The sequence below is a fragment of the Medicago sativa genome, chromosome 2 (genome assembly GCF_051527215.1).
Source record: "Medicago sativa cultivar Bolivia chromosome 2, Bolivia_mono, whole genome shotgun sequence".
Classification (NCBI taxonomy): domain Eukaryota; kingdom Viridiplantae; phylum Streptophyta; class Magnoliopsida; order Fabales; family Fabaceae; genus Medicago; species Medicago sativa.
This window is the reverse complement of record NC_140750.1, coordinates 57,192,567-57,214,868: the sequence shown is the minus strand read 5'-3', so window position 1 is coordinate 57,214,868 and position 22,302 is coordinate 57,192,567. Positions and strand designations below refer to the sequence as shown.

General features: G+C 34.0%; 1 protein-coding gene and 1 long non-coding RNA gene across 2 annotated transcripts; one reads left to right on the top strand and one right to left on the bottom strand.

Annotated features, from left to right (window-relative positions):
• Positions 1 to 2,368: 2,368 nt before the first annotated feature.
• LOC146949222 (uncharacterized) lies at positions 2,369 to 3,797 on the bottom strand. Its single transcript, XR_015027179.1, has 2 exons — positions 2,691 to 3,797; positions 2,369 to 2,583 (listed from the first exon to the last, which is right to left on the bottom strand). It is a non-coding gene; the product is annotated as an uncharacterized LOC146949222 (long non-coding RNA).
• A 3,734-nt stretch (positions 3,798 to 7,531) lies between these two features.
• LOC146949221 (putative FBD-associated F-box protein At5g22720) lies at positions 7,532 to 11,314 on the top strand. Its single transcript, XM_085741508.1, has 5 exons — positions 7,532 to 7,670; positions 8,700 to 9,028; positions 9,274 to 9,420; positions 10,390 to 10,539; positions 10,793 to 11,314. Exons 2-5 carry the CDS (start codon positions 8,753 to 8,755, stop codon positions 11,144 to 11,146), a joined length of 927 nt encoding a protein of 308 aa, XP_085597634.1. The 5' UTR covers positions 7,532 to 7,670; positions 8,700 to 8,752; the 3' UTR covers positions 11,147 to 11,314.
• The last annotated feature ends 10,988 nt before the right edge of the window (positions 11,315 to 22,302 follow it).

Below are 22,302 nucleotides of genomic sequence, written 5' to 3'. Positions count from 1 at the left end.
CAATGACGTTAATTAGATATGAATCCAATGAGAATAAATTTATAAGTAGATTTATCTTATTGATGAATATGTTGTCACTTAGTAGACAACTAAGCAGACCTGTATGAATTTATTATGAAGAACAAGTTTATAATTGTTAACTAGGTAAATATGAGATTAATTGACTGAGAGACTTCTTAGTCAATATTCTTTGATGAAAGAAATTTTTGTCTTCATCAATGTGTGTAAAGTACTTACTAATAAAGCCCCTGGGATGAAATAAAATTGTGAGCATCGAGGGGATTGAGACTTAAGCCAATCGAAATTGACATGTGATAGGAACCCAACCTTTGTGATTGGAGATCCCATGAAGAAGGTTCAATGTGGTAAGAACAAGTCACAAGTTAGTTCTGCTAGCGCTAAATTTAATCCTAGTCTCTTTCCTATGGTGTATTTGAGTAAGTGCTAGACACTGCAATATTGAGAGGATAAACTATAATGCTTTCAACGATTATCATATCCCTTATGGGTGGTGTATGACTTGCAGCATACACTTGATGAAATCGCCTATATGAGTGTCAAGTGGGGCCGCTTGCATGAGATCTTGGCAAAATCTCTAGAGCACTCATGAATACCAGGCACGCGCATGGCCTATTGGCGCACAACCGCGTAACAGCAAGAATTGTGGGGGTGTAGTGTGATTATGAGACCTCTGACATACAACAAGTGTCTTGGGTTCCATAGCTTGTTAAACCAATTCACTGTGTGTTAAGTCTTATTAGTCTAGGACGGGTTCCATAGCTTGCTATACCGTTTCGATGCATTACATCTACGATGTTTACCCATAAAATTTCTTTTCGTCCTTTAATTTTAAACTTTTGAAATATGTGGGGGATTGTTGTATTTTTGTCTTATTAAATATTTCAAAAGTTTTTCTTATTACTAGAAAACAATTTAAATTAGAATTATTACTTTATTCCTATTTGTTGACTAGTTCCAATATCCCCTTAAATATCTCCACGACTCATCATTATTAAGAGATACTCATTTTATTCCTTTTGACCACATGTTCCTATTATTATGGTTAGTCAAAGGTTAGTGCCACATTAGTAACGGTTTTTGTTGGCCTATGAGAATGGACATTGCTTGCTATATATTTACACACACATGTATGGAACAAATAAATTGCAGTACATATAAACCCACACACCACACATACATACTCTCTCATTTTTTTTTCATATGTTTCTATGTACACACCATTATTTTCTCTCATAAAAAATTCTTAGTTTCTGGGTTACATCTCCAGTTATCTTTGAGATACATTCGAGCTGTTCTGTCACCTCCGGCTATGATTCATAACGGGGAAGAACTGTTGTATCCTGGGAGGATATGCGCTTATGAGGCGGATAAAATCCTCAAGGACAGTGATTATGTCACGCCTCAGGTTACATAACAGTGTTTTGGTTTTGCAGGTTTCCCCTAATTTGATTTGTGAAGATTTTGATGGAGCTGTGTCGACAACCAAATTCGATAAGTTCCTTTTACTTTGTTTCACTTTATTATTAGTCATATTTATTTGTTATGATATTTCTCTTTAATTTCTTATTTGTGATAATTCCACATCTCTAATTTTACAACAGGACATGGAGTTGATGTTTAAGTTCATGACAGTTATGAACCAGCTCCAAATATGGGTGGAAAACCTCATTAGTGACTTCTTCTTCTTCTTCGATAATAGAGCAGTTAACCAACATGAAACTTAGAGAAGGGATAATTACTCATATGTTTTTATTTATCTTGGTGTTTATTATTTCATCCTCTTCTTTATTGAATCCCATGAAGTTTTTTTTTTTTTGGTAGTGTAATCCCATGAAGTTTAATTGGAGATAAATATTTGTGCGTTGGTTCTTTTTTTCTTATAGAAAGATTTATGCGTTGGTATTAATGTTTAGTTTGAGTTTTTGGTCTGGTTGTTGTCTAACAATTTCAACAAGGGTCTAAAACCGAAAGCAATATTATTTTATTCTTCGAAATATCCACTCATCTTACTTCTTTAATAGATTACATAAAATTTAAATACAGGATACAAGTATTTTGTGAAAAAGTATGAATTGGAGACAAGAGCTCTTTCAAAAAAATTAACGAAATAATTAAAAAATAACTTTTGTATTAAAAATTACGTTATTGGAACCAATAAGTTTTACTCTGTTAAAAACGTATTTACTTTCTTCCACTACAAAAAAAAAAAAAAAAGTATTTTCTTTATTTTTTTTTTTGAAGGAAAAGTATTTTCTTTATAATTACTCAAATTAATTCTATCTCTAATTAAGCCATATAAAAATATCAATAATTAATACCCCATAGTTAAAAAAAGAAGAAGACAGTCTAAATAATATTTTTTACTACCTTGTTTCATTTTATTATCATTTTCTTAGAATACATAAGTCACAACTTATGGATATTTTGGAGGAAGGGGTATTGCATACATCTTTTGCTAGTGCAAATACAAACATCTGCACTCAGAATCAATACATACCATACCACAATCATCACCACACCGAAGCTTTTTACAATCTGCGTTAGTAATACATCCAGAAAATGCTGTAATGAAAAAGAGAATAACCAAAATGTTGTTAAAATGAGAAAAAAGCTTGAACATAAAAGCAAGAAACAAACAAGAAAAATTGAAGGGCAAAGAATTTGCTTACCGTCAATGTTTCTTGCAGCAAGAAATAGGGAAAGAAAGAGAAACATAGCTGAAACTAATTTCAGAATTGCACCCATCTTTTTCAACTTTTTTTATGTAACAAATAGAACAAGATTTGATCATTTTATAGGTGTAAAGCTAGCTATCTCCTAATATAAAATAAAAAAAATCACACTTATAACTTGGTAAAAATCTCTTCCAAAAATAAGAATCATTATTAAATGTTTCTCACGTAAATTATAGGAATTCATAATTTTTAACCAACTTTAATATATTTTTTTAACCTTTCATGATAGGAAAAATGTCCTTGAAGCTCGAAAAATTTATATGCATGAACGGGCGAAAACGTTCGGATCTTGTTAACGAGTACTCCCGAAGCACTTTTTAAGGATTATAAAAAAAGAAATTATTTTATAAAAAAAGTCAAATATTTTGATTTCCAATGCATTGATTACACATATTTTTATAAAAAAAGTTACCATTTAAAGGTCTTAAAGAGTGTCCCGGGAACACCCGTTAACATTTCCCAAAACGTATTTATGCACAAATTCAAAGTACTATGATCACTTTTATTTTCATAAATTTGTTTAATTAAAATGAATGTATATCTTGCTTTTTAATTTCATGATTTACGAAACACCCCAAAATTCATAATAAACTTATATTAAGATAATTTAGTATTTTTATTTTATTTGTGTTACATTTTACTACCTTTTGTTTAATTTTTTTGGAGGAAACTACCTTTTGTTTAATTTTCTTTTTTAGAAGAAGAACAAGGTAATATGAAGAAAATGATGAGAGAAATGAATTTGACGACACTTTACGACAAGGGATTTAGTGATGGTATTTAAGACTAACGGCATATTTTACACAATCCCAATGATATTTTTGTTGTAGCTTTTCAAAGTATTTTAGTTCAATCTTATTGTTCCTAAGCAACACTATTAAGCATGCATTATAGAACTGTAACTATTCGATATTAGATATTGAACAATCGATTGAGATGTGAAGTTTGATAACGGCGAATAAGGTTGGAAAATTATAAAACTATATATAATTATGGACCTATAAGAATGGACAAAATATTTCTAAACATGAAAAAAGTCTAAATTTTCTTGAGATGATGCATGGTAATCAATCTTGATAGATTTTGTTAACCATTCCTTCATGAAAATATGAAACTATATATAATACTTATTCTTTTATTGGTTTAAATTGGGGCTACACCTTGGAAATAGAGCTCATACAAAGTGGTGGCACATACATTGATTTCATCTAATAAAAGAGTGAATGATAAAGAGAGTGTTGAAAAGTGAGTGTTGCTAGCATTCCTCTAAATTAAATTCGTTTACCCCATCTTTAAAAATTTGATTTCCATAACAAATGAGAATAATTGGGGTCTATTATATCTTTTTGATAAATCCACAATCGCAATGTACTATTTTAAAAATGATTTTTCTATCATGTGCAAATTTGCACATGTTAAGGGTGCGTTTGATGGTCAGGATAGAGAGTCAGGATAGGAAAGATATATCATATCCGGTTTTAATCTTTCGTTTGATGCACCAATAGGATATGATAATTTATTCCTTTTACTTATCTTATCCTATCACTCCTTTGTATTTTCTATCCTGAGTTTAAGCTGGGTTAAAATTAACCTATCATGATTGATAAATGAAATCCTTATTTTGCCCTTACTTTGCCTATCCTCGTCACCTTCCTCTCATCTTCTTCTTCCTCTCACTCATTTGTGCCAACAATTACGTTATTCTCAATTTTTTTCTCCCTTTGTTTGTACCCTAATCCTCTTTTCATTGATTCTTTTTAAAACCAGAAATCTGTGAAATGGATGTAATTTGGATTTGACTTCCTCGTTCAATTTTTATTTTTGATAGATTCCAATTATTCCTCTTTTTGGTAGATTTTTCTTCTTTCTTTTCTATTGATTCCTCCTTTTTATTTTTGTTCGATCTCAATTTTTCAGTTGATGATTGACGTGAAGCTTCAAAATCAATTCCCCTTAATTCAAGCACATCAGTTTTCAATTAAGCAAAAAAAAAATTCAAACCTTTTGAATCAATTGAGCAAATTAAACAAATACGTGTTCTTTTTTTAAAAAAAAATCATATTGAAATCCCTTTTGCTTCAAAAGATAGAAGAATATGTTGATAAAATAACGTCTCTGCAATCCAGAAGTCCTAGCTCAACTGGCAAAATGCCGAAATTGTTAGGCCGGATGCCATGACCGAGGTTCGAACCCCGGTACCTCCACTTGTGTGTGTGAGTTTATAATCATATCCGATTTGTTATCATGTGTGCATCAAACACATGATGAGATGTATGTTTATCGTAACTATATCATATCATGTCTCTATCCAGCTTTATATCATATCTTGTCTTTATCCTATCCTGACCATCAAACGGACCCTAAAAAGTTTAAAGTAATATTTGTATTGTAACTTGTGCATTTTCTATTTAGTCCATAACTTTTTATTAAATAATTGTTTTTTTAATAAATAGTTGATATTTTTAGTTACTTCAACATGTGCAATATTGCACATGTTAGACAAACTCTTTTAAAAATAAATGTCTCATGTAAATCATAGGAATTCATATTTTTAGCCAAGTTTAATTTTTTCAACCATTCATGATAGGAAAGGGGAAAAAGATTCTTGAAAAATGAAACAGGCGAAAACTGATTTATGCAGCTGTTCAAGGTATTGTATGATCACTTATATTTTCATAAATTTGTTTAATCAAAGTGAATGTGTACCTTACTTTTTAATTGCATGATTTATGAAACACCATAAAATTCATAATCAACTTCTATTTATTTACAGGGATTTGATAATCAGTGACTTAAGGGCATATTGGTTAAAAAAATCATTAGTAGAAATTTTATCTTAAAAATATAAGTTTTTACTTTTGTTTAAATGACTAAAAATGTAAAGATAAGTAAATAAAAGACAAGAATGTAAAGTGATTTGAATGGTTTGAAGAGTTATGTACATTACCTTTTTGGTAAGATTTTTATGTCACCAAATTAATTATCATTCAACATAATTTAGTGGGAGATATCTGTTTCAAGTTCTTGTTGGCATGTTGAGGCTAAGGCTTTCAGTCACCTACAATTTGTTTCATGCATAAAAAGATGTCTAAATTACCATGCTTATAAGAAGTTGGACATACGATGATGTTGGGGACGACTGGTCTGTACGACATGTCACTTGTTAAGAGCTTGTGTCCAAGTGAATTTTAATATGCTTGGTTCACCGAAGAGCAAACCCATTGATGATGTCAGAAACTCTTGGTCATTGTGATGGAATGCCATATAAAAAATACAATCCTTGCATACTTATCTTTGGACAAATAAATAGAATATATTTTGTTAGTTGAACACAATGTATAGTTTTTTAGGTTGTAATCTTCAAATTATAGTTCATGGACCTGCAACTTTTTGCAAAGGCGAGGAAAGTAATATGTGAAGTCTAAAAATTTAGTACTAGGTAATAAAACAATAACCTAAATCAACAAGGATGCGGGAACAATTGTTTCGTGTGACAGAACACTAGTCTTGATGGTAAGCTAAAATTGTTCTTAACATTGTCGGATAGGTGTGTCACCTATCGAATAACATTGATGTACCAATTCCTTGTTTTAGGAAGTTGACAGAGGTTGTTGACTATAAGTATTTTGGCCCTTATTAAAGAAGAGCCAAGTCCATTGTATGGTAGGTCTAATCAGGGCCGTCTTAACAAATTCATAGGCCCCGTTTCAGTTTTATAAGGGATGCAAAAAAAATTAAATTATGGGCCCGAAAAAAAAATTACACAAGTCGTTTCAAAAAAAAATAAAAATAAATTACATAAATTACACTTTGGTGGGACTTGAACACATGACCTCTCATTCACCAAAAGCTACCTGCGCCACAAAAGCACGCTTAGCAGATTGATATTATTTGCTTTTAATACATATATAACCATTATTTAGTGTCTTAAATATTTTAAAAAAAAAAATTGGGCCCCAAAAAATTGGAGGCCCGGTGCCGTAGCCCAGCCTCGACGGGCTATGGGCCGGCCCTGGGTCTAATTTGAAAAAAAGTAAGTAAACAAAGCAAGACTAGTTTGTCAAAGGCATCCACCTGTTTCTAGGCTGGTCATTATTTCCTCAAATTGGAGAGACTTGAGTATATTCTTCTTTGATCAAAAGCATTTGTTGCGAATCTTGACAAAGTGGAAGGAGATCGGAATCCTCCATGAGCAAAATTGGATTTGGTGGTTTTGGTCTTTTGAGGAGAAAAGATTGGGAAACCAATTTCCCCCATACAACACCACTGTTTGATGTGATCAGGAGAACATTGTATGGTGTGATGAACTTGTTGTGAAGTTGTAGCTAGGGTGACGGAAGTATACCTGTGGGAACTCTGACCCTCAAATGAGAATTTAAGGGTAGAATGTGTGTGTGTGTGTGTGTGTGGGGGGGGGGGGGGGGGGGGGGGGTTAATTGTAGATTAATTTGTATCTTAAAAGACTGAAAAAGAACTCTTATATAGTGGAGAGGTGAGACTCTTTGAAATGATTTGTTGTATAGCTATTGGTTGACAGTTACATAGGTGGTGGTTAGTAACTGCAGCGTGTTATAGTTTGAATTTTGCGAGAAGCATTTCGATTATGCACACCTCCCGATGAAGTGAGGGTGTGAATAGCTCTAATTAGGCTTAAGTGGATTCGGCCTGGTTTTTAAACTTTGGGCTTGGAGTATAGTCTCTTCAGCAGTCCAGAACATTTTTAAGTTGTTTCCCTTCCCAAATTTCATTTCACCAAAAAATTTCTCTCTCCTCACTCTCTTATCTTCGGCTGCGGCCACCACCACCATTGTGTTGCTGTCAATTTTTCTCAACCAAATCGCGTGAACGAAGTCCCAGATCCAAGTTCCCAGAAGACACCAACCAACCGCATGTGACTCAGGGTGGTTCAAAGAGGTACTCATGTTTGTCTTCAAATTTTAACGATGTTCGAAAATGTTTGAAATGTAAATATTATTGGATATATATGTCTTAGATGAGCTGATCTGTGGATTCAACCAATTAGTTTTCAAAAAAATTGTCAATAACAAATGACGCGCCTTAGAAGGGTATTTTTGTCATTTTTTAACTGTTAAAATATTGAATTGAGTTGATCATTAGATCGACCTCGTCAAGACGGTCGAAATAGATGTGTGGTTTGCGACGTTCAGACGATGTATCAATTTATTAAAAAATTTAGAAATTTGTCAAAATCATTGTCACAATTTGTGATCGATCTACACTGTCCAAGTGATTTTCAAAATGTCTGAGCTACAGCTAGCGAAAATATTTTGTAAATGATTTTGTGTTAGGTTGACTGAGCCAAAGTCTATGCCAAACGATATAGACACAAAGGAGACTATGTCAAAAAATTGAAAGAAAAACATTTTACTTAGTCCTAAACGAAACTATTTTGGAAAATTGTTTGAACAAAAAAAACATTTTAGAAATTACTTTGAGTTTTTCTAAAGTCTCTTAGAAGACCTGGAGTTTTTGGTAAAATGTTCTGTTGGTAATTTTTATGAAAATACATCATTTCACTTTACTGCCGTCTGACTCAATGTACCAAATAATATTTGGAAAAAATAAATAAATAATAGTCATAAATTATTTCCCCTAAAAAAAATTATTAAATTTAAAATTCAAACACCAAATATGACCGAATATAATTAATAGTGTTTTTTAGGTAATAAAGATATAGTAAAACTCTTGTCAAAAAATACTAAAAATGTATTTAAAATTCAAACACATAAATATGACTGAATACAAATTCATTAAATAAATTGTAAAATTAAGAGTTGACCGAATAGACTAAATAGTAATATAAAATAGTACTATTTATTATGGGTTGGACTACAATTCACGTTTATCAACTTGCTATTTTCTTATCATTTCTTACTACATATAATATATGTTACAAACCTAATATATAAGAACTTATTGCAGGCTAAGCTCATTACACAAAATAATAAAAGAAGAAGACGTAAGAACACGAAAGAATGAGTGAAGGAGAACATAAAAAAGTGAAAGTGGCAGAGGAGGAAGAAGTAGATTTGATCAGCAATCTTCCCGATGCACTTTTAGGTTCTATCATTTATCTACTTCCATACATGGAAGTTGTTAGAACAAGTGTGCTTTCCAAGCGATGGGAGACATTGTGGAAGAACGCTCATGATCTTAATTTTGACCAAATACAAATGTTGAAGTCTTTGATTGAAGATTACATTCAAAATTCTCCACTTGTTGACCGCCTTACAATGGTTATGGAGCGCAAGGTAATTTGTTATGGAAATCGTGTAAAATAAGTTATGTTTTTTACTATATGATTTATGTTTTAATTTACGGTTTATGAATAATTAGATTAATCAAATGGTTCATATTTTCATGAAGAGTCAGCCAGCAAGGGCTGTAGAGAATCTAATTACATATTTTAGCTTCCATTTTTTGAATGAAATGAATGAATTTTAATCCCAAAGGCATTTGAGATATGATACATATTGATGGAATTCATGCATGACAGGTAGCTCCTAGAAATGAGGAATATTTTGATGTAATTGCTGAAGCAGCCTTGATGATTACATCAAATATTGACAGTCATATTGGTCCCTTGAAGAGTTGTACCATTCGACACTTGCCTGAGAGTTATGCAAGTGCGGATGGTATTCTGGTATGTCTCTCTTCAAGTCTTTCTTCACTTGAAAAATTGATTAACTTCAATTTTCTGTTTTTTATTCAAGCGTATAATACATTTCTTTGTAGTTAATAGAGGTCCATCTAATGTTCTAATTTTTGGTGCATCTAAATTATTGTTAGATATATGTACAACTTAACATATGGTCTATATATTCAATTACATTGAATGTTACAAACTTACAATGATATCCGTAGATGCAAACAAGTGAGTCAAGGATAATGATTAAGCTTTAATATCTCTTAATGCAAGTATGATTCCCTTTTGAGACATCACAAAAAATCACACTTATCGGGAAATATTCCCTAGAAAAATAACATAGCTTATTATATGTGGACTAATTGAGTAATTGTGATGGGTTGATTAAACTTTTTGTTTATGGTATCTATTTTATGCTTAGGGTGAGCAATGTCTAGTAACCAAGTATGTCATCACCACCTTACCGAATAGTAACAAAAGCTTCCCTATACTGCTAATATGGCTTAGAGCGAAATAATCCAATTTGATTTTGCTCCTTAAAAAAAATGTCATGTAAAAAATAGACAAGTATATATTAGTTTCTTACTTGACATTAGTATATTTACTATTCATGTATATATATAATTTAGATTGCTAAGTATCGTTAATAAAATTTTACAACAACCGATAAATATATATAAACGGTTAAAGCTTTGACTGCACCCTCATAATGTAACATTGCTATATTTTATGAACATTTATGTCAATTTGTTGTATGGGTAATGTTAACATGTGCTCTTAGGACATATGTTAAGGATGCCAAAAGTGGAAATTATGTATTGGAAGTGATGCAATTTTATTTCTCAAAAGATTGGTATTTAATTTTTCTAATTAAATATTTTCTATTTGAAGAATTCTTGACATGTGCCATGAAGGCACATATAAGCATGACCCTTTTTTAATAACTATCTTTTTTGATTGTCTTAGGGTCATCGAGGTTCAGGCATGAGAAATATATTTAAACATTTGGTTACTCTTTGCCTCGACTTTGAATTAAACAGTAGCAGAAATACCATAGCTCTTTCTTTTGCACTCAAGTCTTGCCCACAATTAATGAATCTTCAAATAAATAACCAGGTATGCTTGGGATTAATTTAGCCATATATTTGCAACTATCTTTCCTTCAGTTACATGTGTTCAATTATTCAAGTTTTAAAATGGTGTGTAAGATGAATTGTGGTGGCAGCGATAATATTTTTTTTTATTTAAGTGTGATCGTGATTGTAGTCAAATTAGTCATATATAACCATGATATAACTATAAATTAATCTTGATTTAAATTATGCTTCATTATATTATTTTTTTTGACATTTTTTCCCTTATACTCTAGGTCAAGGTTGATTACTATGATCAGAATGACAATGATTCTCTTCCTTACCCCATAAGTTTGTTTTGGCTCAAAAGGGATCCGTGTATGTGTGTTAGCCGCAACCCAAAGTCTGTTTGTATAAAGGGATACAATGGTGGAGAGTTTGAATTTGAGTTTGTTAAGTACTTAGTATTAAATGGCGGAGTTATGGATAATATTACCATTTGGTTTTTGGATGAATGCTCATGGGATGAAGCTGTACCAACTGCATGTTTGCGGTCATATCCAAAACTCTCTCCTAAATTGTCAATTGATTTGAAACCTGGGGCCGAGTATATACAAAAGAATGGTGTGGTAGCTTTGATGAATGGGTGAGAACCCTAAACTAAAGTGGTTGATGAAAAGTTGAACTGTTTTTGTTTTCATTAATCTTACGTTTAAACCTCTCAAGTTGTTATTAGACATATGTTGGTGTTTTTATTTGATCATTTTGGATCTTGGATTTTCGTATGATAATTTTGTATCTTGGATTTTCATTTGATAGTTTTGTATCTTGGATTTTCAAAATAAACAAGTCATATGTTCTCATGTTCTATAAACACTAGTGAGTTAAGTTTATTGCAGTTTTCAAAATAAACAAGTCATATTGTAGGATATATAAAAGGCAACAACACATGCATAAATTTACATGCTCGTAGTGAAAATTATTATACAAGGCTACAAGCACAATGAATGAATCTACCGTTAAAAAAAAACACACACACATAGTGTCTAAATACATGCATATTATACATTGTACACAAAAAATCCATGTGTCCTTTTCCCTTAGTTATCTTAAAATCCCATTTATTAATATAATATGGTAGTTTACGATCAAATTTGCGTATACGTAACTAATCTTTTACCGACATACCTAATAAATATAAGTATCAACAATTAATATATGATTTACTGAAAGATTCTGCTCATGAAGAAAAGTCTTTCTCTACTTTTTTTTGGTATAAATAGTAAATCATGTTTTTTTACAATAATAAATCACAAATTTGATTGCTAAGATATAAACTCACCTTATAATGGCAACCTAATAACAACCCAAAATTTGCAATAAAGATTATAGCTAAAACTTGTGTGTATCCATTTTAGTTTAGTTACAACATAAATGTCTTATAGTATCACTGACCCGCTGACCCTTTTGAAACTCCTTAATTTACTAGATGCATGTTTAGATTGGCGATGAAATTGAGAAAATCACATTATATGTAACACCCCGATTTTTTAACAACAAAAATTTGGATTTTAGAAGTACAGTCATTAAAAATTATAGAATTGTATTTTTTAAAATTAGTCTTCTAGCTCATAATTTCAGGAGCCTATATATTGAGGTTGTTCTAACATGATTCATTCATCCAAACTCAACCGTAGTAATATATTTGAATTTGAATTTCTAATGGAGGAGAACAAAGGTTTGGAAAATAAGTTAGATAATCTTTGTGATGTTAAGCCTGGAAAAGAGACATGGTGTTTGAAAGGTAGGGTATTTCGCATGTGGTCTGTTTCAACTTTCTCGAATCCTAAAGAGACTAACTCAATTGAAATGATTTTGGTGAATGAAAAGGTACGACCAATGTTACGTTGATCATGTTTTTGTTTTTGTTTTTGTTGTATATGTTTGACTTCTGAATCATTAAAAATAGTTTGGATTGTGATGTCATGTATATTTATTAGGGTGGAAATATACATGCAACAGTGAGAAAACAGATGCTTTATTTGTTTAAGTCCAAGAAAGCACTTGCACCTTTTTCCTGTTCTACTCTTACACCATATTCCACTCCGTTAGTTGTTCTTATGGTGAGGGTCTAATATATGTTTATATATAATGTTATTGTTCTTAGAAGTTTACATTCATTGCCGCAAATGAAAATATTTTAATAGCCAAAAGAATATATAAATTTACCCAATATTGAATTAAAAATATTAAGAATATATTAACTAAGATAAACTTGTGAACAACATCATTAAACCTCAAATTGTAGATCTGATGGGCTACCTTAAGATTTTTGTTTCATGTGATTTTTATCTTGCATTTTTCTATTTATTATTTATTTAGGTTATAGATAGTTATGAATGATAAGATGCAGATTTATGATATCTTCAATGTTTGTAATCGTTGAATAAGGAGAAATAGATGTATATTGATAGCCCCGCATGTGTACGGTTCTATGGAGTAGTAAAAAGAGTATCGATGCACATGAAGTTTTATGTGATTGTCAATCTAATTTTTGATTTTGATTAACTGATGTATATTGATAGCCCTGCAAGTGTACAGTTCTATGGATGAGTAAGAAGAGTATCGATCCACATGGAGTTTTATGTGATTACCAATCTAATTTTTTATTTTTATTTGCTAGAAAGGAATAAGTTTAATAAGATCAATGTTTGTTTGGTTTAAAATTCAGATGTTTGAAAAGCTTCATTGGATTCATATTTTCATCTCAATGTCTAATCTATTACATTCCTTATCTATTTCTCTATCCTATAATGAAATATAGGCAAAAAAAAAATGATCACTTCTCGCTTTTCCGTGCTTTTTTGCTGTCTAATCTGTGAAAAAATATAGGCCTAGTAGATAAGACCCATTTTAATAGGAATTCTGCTCTTCACCCAGCACAAAACACTCGCGCTCTGCAGCCATGCCCAAAGAGTCGTTGTGAAATTGCCAGCACACCAAAGAGTCGTTGTTGAAGCTTGATCTTTCACCAATGATCTTTTGCCTGATTTGGTTGTTGTCCTATGAAGAACCAATTTGAAATCCATTCCTTATCCAAAGGAACATCTATGCAGGCGAAGCCGTATTCTGGAGCTGTTTTCTTGTCTTGTAGCGTGGACACAAAACAGAGTAGTGGAGAAGGTGGTTGTACAGTTCGTACAATAGTACAATGTCAACGCTTTCGTCCAAATTGTAAGCACATGCCTTCAAACGCCTTTGAAATGACCGTTGCAAAACTTCACTAATCCTTTGTTTGTGTTTTCGAATCCAATGGACAGCTTTTGCATTGATAATTCTTCAATTCTTGAATCTTTTGCAAATCCAGTTGAGATTCAGCTTCTGGTGAAATAGCTTCTGATGAGGCAGCTTCTGATGATGCAGCTTCTGATGATGTGGCTTCTGGACCTCCTGTCTTCAGAAGCACTATTCTTCAGGAGCGCTATCCTTACTTCAGAAGCGACTTAACTTCAGGAGCGCTTTTTCTCTTCAGTAACAAGTTGCCTTCAGGAGCGTCCAAGCTTCAAATTTTTGTTGTTTCCTTTGCTCTTTATTTGCTCATTCAGAACCAATGATGATGTAACTTTATAATTATGATCCTGTACACTTGAACAAATATTAGCTAGTCCAATTTACAATTTTTAATACCTTGTTATCATCAAAACTCTTTAAGGTTCATTGTTAAACACATTTTGTTCCAACAATCTCCCCCTTTTTGATGATGACAAACAAAATTATTTAAAATTGATCAATTGTTGTTAATCTAATTAACAAGTTGACTTTGGGGTTCTGATATTTGTAAGCTCAGAGTCTGAGGTTTGTAAGCTCAAACTCCCCCTGAGTCTGATAGTCTTTAAGGTGAGGTTTGTAAGCTCCCCCTAAGTTCTATCCTGGTTAATTAAATTCATTTTTCGCACAATAACAATTATCAGAGCTTTAAAAACTTGAATCATTGAAAGAATTAACTTAGATAAGAAGAATGGTTCAATTAATTTTACTTGAATTTTGATACTTCTTCGTTCGTTCATAGCTTATACCAATAAGGTAAAAAATGATAGAATTTTTTCAAAAATTTCAAATGCCATTAATGGGGCTCAGAGCCTTTAAATACTCGTCACATATACTCCCCCTTTTGTCATTATCAAAAAAAATAATAATAAAAAAACATAAAAGACAAAAAGATTTGAGAAAAACTCAAACAGGAGAGAGTATACAAGAAATTAATTAATTCAATCAGATCAAAATATATGAGCATGAATATCCAATTATCAGAAGCAGCTAAGCAGTCAGAAGCAGTAAGCATTCAGAAGCATAAAAATAAAACAAGATGGTTTCAGAAGCAAGGACTAAGAATTTTAAAACAAACAACAAACAAAAATAACACAAAGGTGTGCAACTAAGGGTTGGTTTTTTGTTGTTTCTTCATCTCCTCCATTTCTTCAGTTTTCTTTTGCAACAGTTCTTCAAGCTGTTGTTGCCTCTGGAGAAGAGCCTGTTCCCTTTCTCTAGCTTCTTGCTGCTGCTGTGCCATCTGTTTCTTCAGAAGCTTACACAACCTTGCTTCTCTGGTCAAGCAATCCGTTTCTAAGAAGAAAGGCTGGTTTGCCAGGAGCAGTGTAGAACTTCGTACTCTGAGACTCAGATTCAAATGCTCCATTAGCCTTCTGACTGAAGCTTGCTTGACTCTGATGCATTTAGCCTTTATATTTTCAATAAGCTCAGCTGCCCGGTTCTGAAGAGATGCCCAGGAGTCTTCATATGCGTTGGTGAGATCAATTGACCTTCTTTGATTCACCAGATTATGCATTTGACTAAGGATTGTCAGAAGCTCAGCATTGATATATCCAGATTCTAGGATGTTTGTGGGTGGTTGTTCAAGAGTTTCAAGATCAGAATCACTGATTTCCAAATCTTGAACAGGGTTAGGAACTGGAATGGTAAAGTGTGTTTGTGTGTTTGAAGATGAAGGCTGGTCAGAAGCAATGTGTGTGGTAGAGGTTGAGGCTCGAACATTGACTTGAGAGATGTCAACATCCATAGGAGTTGGTTCTGGGGAGTGTTCAATTTCAGTTGGTGGTTGTTGTGGTGAAGTTGATGTTTGAGTGTTGAGTTGGGGGTCAATGGTAGCTATTGTTGTGGGTTTATGTGGTTCAGGTGTTTGTTGATGGGGGTTTTCTGAAACAACATTTTCAGAAGCAGCTGCTTCTGGAGTTGTTTCAGAGGCTTTTTCTGAGGTAGATTCAACATTTTCTGGAGGAATCATGTTGAGAGGTTGAATGTTAAGGGGTTGAGGGTTAAGGCGAAAGATAGTATCAATGACTATTTCTCTCTGCTCAGCCATTTCGGCCAACTTCTCATTAATTATGTGACCAACTGGTTCATAAGTAGTTGACTGAGAGGGCTTTGTGTTGGTTTTGGTTGATGTTGACTGGCTTTTTACTGGTTTTTGAAAAAGTTGGGCTAAGGGTATATCATCATCAGAATCTGAAGATGATGATGAGGATTTTGAAGAAGGTGAAGGAGAGTCACTGGATATCTCATGTACTACAGGTTCTGAGTGTGTGAAAATATTACCTGTAGTAGAGGGTTCTGAGCAATCATTTTTAGTAGTGTCAGGGATTTTAAGAAGTTGTGATGCTTCTGTTATTACCCTCTCTTGAAGCTCAGAAGCAATCTCCATAGCTTTTCCAATAGCTTCTGACACATTAGTAGCAGCTTCAGTCTTCTTAGAAACATGAGGAAAGTTCTTGGTTCTCCTTACTGCTTGTTTTCTTTTCTTCTTTGGTATATCAGGTTGATCAAGAGTAATGCCAACATCCATGATCATCCTGGAATCCATGTCTTTAATGGCTTCTTCAATTGAAGGTACTGATGAACTACCAATCTTGAGCTTGTCAGTAGCAACTTTTGCCTTTTTAGCAGATTGTTCAACCTCTAGATATTGCTCTGCAGTCATCTTCCTTTTTGACTTTCTGCCTCTGGCTCGTGGCAGAGCACCACCATACATTTCCTCTGGAATATCTTCCAATCTGATTCTCTCATTGGTTGCCTCAAAATGTTCCTTGATATAGTACATCTGCACTCCAATGGGATCCTTCTTGCAGATGGGTGGAAAGTCCTTCATAAGATCAGACTTAACAAGTGATTCACTCAAATCTGTATGAAGCTTGGTGACAGCAGGGATCAACTTCATATTCTTGAGGGTTTGTGCATTAATGAACTTTCCAGTTTTAGTATCAAGCAGCTCATCTGTGAAGGCTTCAGCACTGCTTAGCTTGTCCAAGACTCCTCCTTGATAGAATATTTCTGACAAGAGTCTTCCATAAGGTACCCAGGTTCTATTCTGCAGCTGACTCTGTTTCAGACACTCTATCAAGTATTTGAACATATATTTTGGCACGTTCACTTTCTCCTTCTTAATGAAGTGTTGAAGAAAGACCTTTTGTGCCAAATTGGGTTTCTCACTACCACCACATGGAAGTAAGTCCTCATTCTGAATCTTCAGAAGCAGCTTCTTATCCATGCTTAGATCAGCATACTTTCCTGCTTGCGTTGAGTTGTACAGGGCCAAGTTTACTTTCTCTTTCCAGAAGCGTTCTTCAGCTGTACTTGAGAGATCAATTCCAGAGTATTTTCCAGAGGCCTCTCTATAGAGTACAACTTCTATCTGCCATTCCGCAATTCTTACTGGAATACCACAAATACTTGACCTGATTTCAATACCTGTAAATGGCTCAAGTCCCATTTCTTCTCTGGTCTTCCCTTCCAGTTCGGGATAAATCAACACCATCTGACTTTCTTCAGTTATAGACGCAGCTTTGTCATAAACCTTAGCCCTCACCCAGAAGTGTCTTACCAATGCTTCGTATGTTGGTCCATTCAACATCTTGAAGTAATGCATAAGTTCCTGCTTTTCATAGTAGCTTCTGATCCAACACTCATGGAAGGCGAGTGATTCAAAATCCACCGGATTTTCTATTTGAACCTGTAGTTCCCATTCTTCCAATTTCATGCTTCTTCCTTTGTAGTCAAATTCAGGGACCATCCGTGAAGTAGATACTGAAACTTCTCGTTGCGAGCTTGATGATGCCATTTGATGATGATTGACGAAGATTTGAAGAAGATGAAGATTTTAGGGTTCTAAGGTTGAGAGAATGCGCTTACTTCGCAAGAGGTTTGAGAGCAAATGTGTTTGTTGTGAGTGAGTAGTGTGTGAATTGTCAAAGTGTTAAAAGTAAAACGATTGCAATTCAAAAGAGACAAACAAACATAACATTAATGACAAAATTGGGGGCGCGTGAAAAGTACTTTCAAAGCTTTTAAATCATCATTGCCCTTTTAGTTATACACCAACACATACAGGCCACGTAAGAAGTTCACAGAGTAACTACCAAGTTAGTGGGCCAGAAGTTACTTTTTAAAAGGTAACTTCCAACGTTTCCACTAATTCAACTATTCAGAAGCAACAAATCCAGCTTCTGGACTTCAGATGCTGACGTCATCATCAGAAGCGTGTTTTCCTCAGAACCTCAATAAAGAGCTTCTGATGGACTACCGCTTCTGAACTGACTTCAGAACCTAAAACCCTATTCAGGAGCAAGCAAGCATTTAATCAGATACAAAGTGCATGTTCAAATTTTTCTTTATAAAATCAAATCTTTCAACAGTTAAAGGCTTAGTAAATATATCAGCCCATTGATTTTCAGTATCAATGAATTGTATATCTAAAATTCCTTTTTGAACATAATCTCTGATAAAATGGTGTTTGATTTCAATGTGCTTAGCTCTTGAATGCAAAATTGGATTTTTAGACAAACAAATAGCAGCAGTATTATCACAATAAATGGGAATACTGTTAGCAGTTATCTGATAATCTTCCAACTGATGTTTCATCCAGAGTAGTTGTGTACAACAACTTGCAGCTGAAATGTATTCTGCTTCTGCTGTAGACATAGCAATAGTTGTTTGTCTTTTGCTAGCCCAGGATATAAGATTATCACCCAGAAATTGACAATTGCCACTGGTTGACTTTCTTTCAATCCTATCACCAGCATAATCAGCATCACAGAATCCAATTAGCTTATAATCTAAGAATTTCCTATAAAGGAGTCCAATATTAGTTGTTCCTTTCAAATACCTGAAGATTCTCTTGACAGCAGTCATATGAGATTCTCTAGGATCTGATTGGAATCTTGCACACAAGCATACACTGAATAAAATATCTGGCCTAGATGCAGTGAGGTATAACAAAGAACCAATCATACCTCTATACAGCTTCTGATCTATTTTAGCTCCTTCATCTTCTTTGCTTAAGTTGCACGTAGGGTGCATTGGAGTGTTCATCACTTTACAATCTTCAAGTTTGAACTTCTTCAGAAGCTCCTTTGTGTACTTTGATTGATGAACATAGACTCCATCTTTGCATTGATTGATTTGAATGCCAAGGAAGAACTTCAGCTCTCCCATCATGCTCATTTCAAATTCATCCTGCATTAACTCAGAAAATTCCTTGCAAAGAGATGCATTAGTAGAACCAAATATTATATCATCAACATATATTTGCACAACAAGAATATCTTTCCCAAGGGTCCTCCTGAAGAGTGTAGTATCAACCTGTCCTCTTTTAAAATCATTCTTGATTAAGAAATTACTTAGTCTATCATACCAAGCTCTGGGAGCTTGTTTCAAGCCATATAGTGATTTCTTCAGTTTAAAAACATGGTCAGGATATTTAATATCCTCAAATCCAGGAGGTTGCTTGACATACACTTCTTCTTCTATGACACCATTTAGAAATGCACTCTTGACATCCATTTGATATAATATTATGCCATGATTAACTGCATAGGAAAGAAGTAACCTGATTGCTTCCAATCTTGCAACTGGAGCAAACGTTTCAGTGTAATCAATGCCTTCTTGTTGACTATACCCTTGTGCAACAAGCCTGGCTTTGTTTCTTGTTACTTCACCTTGCTCATTCAGCTTGTTTCTGAATACCCATTTTGTTCCAATAATGTTCTTGTGCTGAGGTTTGGGTACCAGATCCCACACATCATTTCTTTGAAATTAATTCAACTCTTCTTGCATAGCTAGGATCCATCCATCATCTGAAAGTGTTTCATCAACTGTTGTAGGTTCAATCATTGAGATTAGTCCAATCATTGACTCTTCTTGTCTGAAATGTGATCTTGTTCTTCTTGGACTATCTTTGTTTCCAATGATTAGCTCCTCAGGATGTGAAGACTTGTGTTTGAATGTGTTTCTGGGAGGATCTTCTTGATGTGAGCCATCTTGTGCTTCATCAGAAGCAGTTTCATCTTGCGCTTCTGATGTGGGTTCAGCTTCTGGACTATCTTCAGACTCAGCTATCTGATCAGGTTCTGGAGTAGCCTCAGGAACCTGTATCTCTGCAAAACTTTCACCTTGCTTTGAAGTTTTATCTTCAAGCTCCTTGTCATCAAATTTAACGTGCATAGATTCTTCAACACAAAGTGTTTCTGAATTATACACTCTGTATGCCTTTGACCTTTCAGAGTAACCTAAAAAGATTCCTCTTTGGGCCTTGGCATCAAATTTCTTTAGGTAGAGCTTGTTGTTCAGAATGTAACATGTACATCGAAATTGATGAAAGTAAGAGATATTGGGTTTTCTTCCTTTAAAGAGTTCATATGCTGTTTTCTCCAAAATAGGTCTAATATAGATCCTGTTTTGAACATAGCATGCTGTATTCACTGCTTCTGCCCAAAAATGTTTTGGTAAATTGTTTTCATGAATCATGGTTCTGGCCATTTCTTGTAAAGTTCTATTCTTTCTCTCTACAACCCCATTTTGTTGTGGTGTTCTAGGAGAAGAGAATTCATGGAAAATTCCATGTTTTTCACAAAAAGCTTCAAATGGCTCATTTTCAAATTCTCCACCATGACCACTTCTGATTTTCAAAATTTTTGATTCTTTTTCAGATTGAATTTGAGTGCAGAAGCTACTGAATACATCACACGCAACATCTTTACTCTTTATGAATTTCACCCAAGTCCATCTGCTGTAATCATCAACAATGACTAATCCATATCTACTTCCATATAAGGATGCAGTACTTACTGGTCCAAATAAATCAATATGGAGTAATTCTAAAGGTCTTGAGGTTGAAACAATGTCTTTGGTTTTAAAAGATGATTTCACAATTTTCCCTCTCTGACATGCACCACAGAGTGCATCTGAATGATAGTCAATGTCTGGTAGCCCTTTCACAAGTTGTAACTTACTAAGCTTAGAGATTAACCTCCAGTTAGCATGTCCCAACCTTTTGTGCCACATCCATTTCTTATCATTCACTGATAGTAGGCACATCACCTTCTGATCAGCCAGTTCAGAAAAATTGATTTTATAGACATTGTCAACTCTCTTTCCTTTGAACACAATGGATTTGTCTTCCTTGTTGATTACTGTACAGTTGGGTTTTTCAAAAAGTACATCATAACCATTATCACAAAATTGACTAATGCTCAAAAGGTTTGTTCAAGACCATCTACCAACCATACATTATTAATTGAGGTAGAGGAATTACCAATAGTTCCTGTACCTATGATCTTGCCTGACTGGTTGCCTCCAAATTTCACATTTCCTCCCTCTTTCATTGTTAGGCTGAGGAACATGGACTTGTCTCCTGTCATGTGTCTTGAGCAACCACTGTCTAGGTACCATGATCTTTGCTTTGGCACTGCTCTTAGACATACCTGTATCATTGACATTTTTAGATTTAGGTACCCATTGTTCTATGGGTCCTGGAAGGTTAGTACTTAAGGCTTTACTCTTCACTTCTTGTACCTCTTGCTGTGAGTTGGATTGCTTCTGATTAACCATCACCTTAGGTTTTGGTACTTCAGAAGCAGTAACTATCTTCTTCTGAAACTTAGACTTCAGAACCCCAGATTTTGGTTTCACCAGACTCTGAGGAGTAGGTTCTGATCTTTTCAGGATCCTGACCTTTGAAGTCTTGGAATCAGATTTGATCATAGCCTTTGACTTAGAGTTCTTTGGCTTTGAAGTAATCTTAGCCTTAGGACTAGAAGCTTCAGGTTCTGATTGAACAACAGTTTCCAACTCAGCCCCTTCTGGTACAAAGAATGTTTTCAGACCTTCCTTGATGCATTCACAACAAGATTTTAGATTGGTTTTCTCAAGTTTCACCTCTGGAAAACCAATTCCTCTGCCATTGTTCTTGTAAATGCTATAAATCATAGAAGCCACTCTGCTTCTGTCAATGCCAGATATAATGAAATCTTCAAGAGCAATTTCATGGTTACTTAAAGGTTTTTCATTACACTTTTCTTGTAGCTTCTGACATAAGAACCTGAGCTGATCTTCATATGTTTTACACATGAAGTCAAAGCCCCTAAGTCCTTGTTCAGAAGCTTTCAGATCCAATAGAGTTGATTTTTGCTGTTGTACCAAATCAGCATATTTTTCTTTTAAATCCTTCAGCTCATTGGTTCTTACTTCAAAATGTGTAAGAAGTTCTTTAAGAGACTCAACAAGTTCATCTCTGGGAATTTTGGAATATACCTCGTTTTCATCTTCTGAGTCTGAATCTGATCCAGCTTCTGAAGTTGTTGTTGCTACCAACCCAACAGCTACCTTTGCATCTTCATCAGCTTCCTCTTTATCAGATCCAGATTCACTACCCAAATCATCCCAGGTTGCCATTAGACTCTGCTTAATCTGCTTCTTGAGTTTGCTTGGTTTGAATGTAGACCTCTTTGACTTATCC

Coding starts and splice junctions, on each gene's coding strand:
- LOC146949221 (XM_085741508.1), top strand. CDS start 8,753: ATGAGTGAAGGAGAACATAAAAAAGTGAAAGTGGCAGAGGAGGAAGAA. Junction 9,029..9,273: donor CAATGGTTATGGAGCGCAAG/GTAATTTGTTAT, acceptor CATGCATGACAG/GTAGCTCCTAGAAATGAGGA. Junction 9,421..10,389: donor CAAGTGCGGATGGTATTCTG/GTATGTCTCTCT, acceptor TGATTGTCTTAG/GGTCATCGAGGTTCAGGCAT.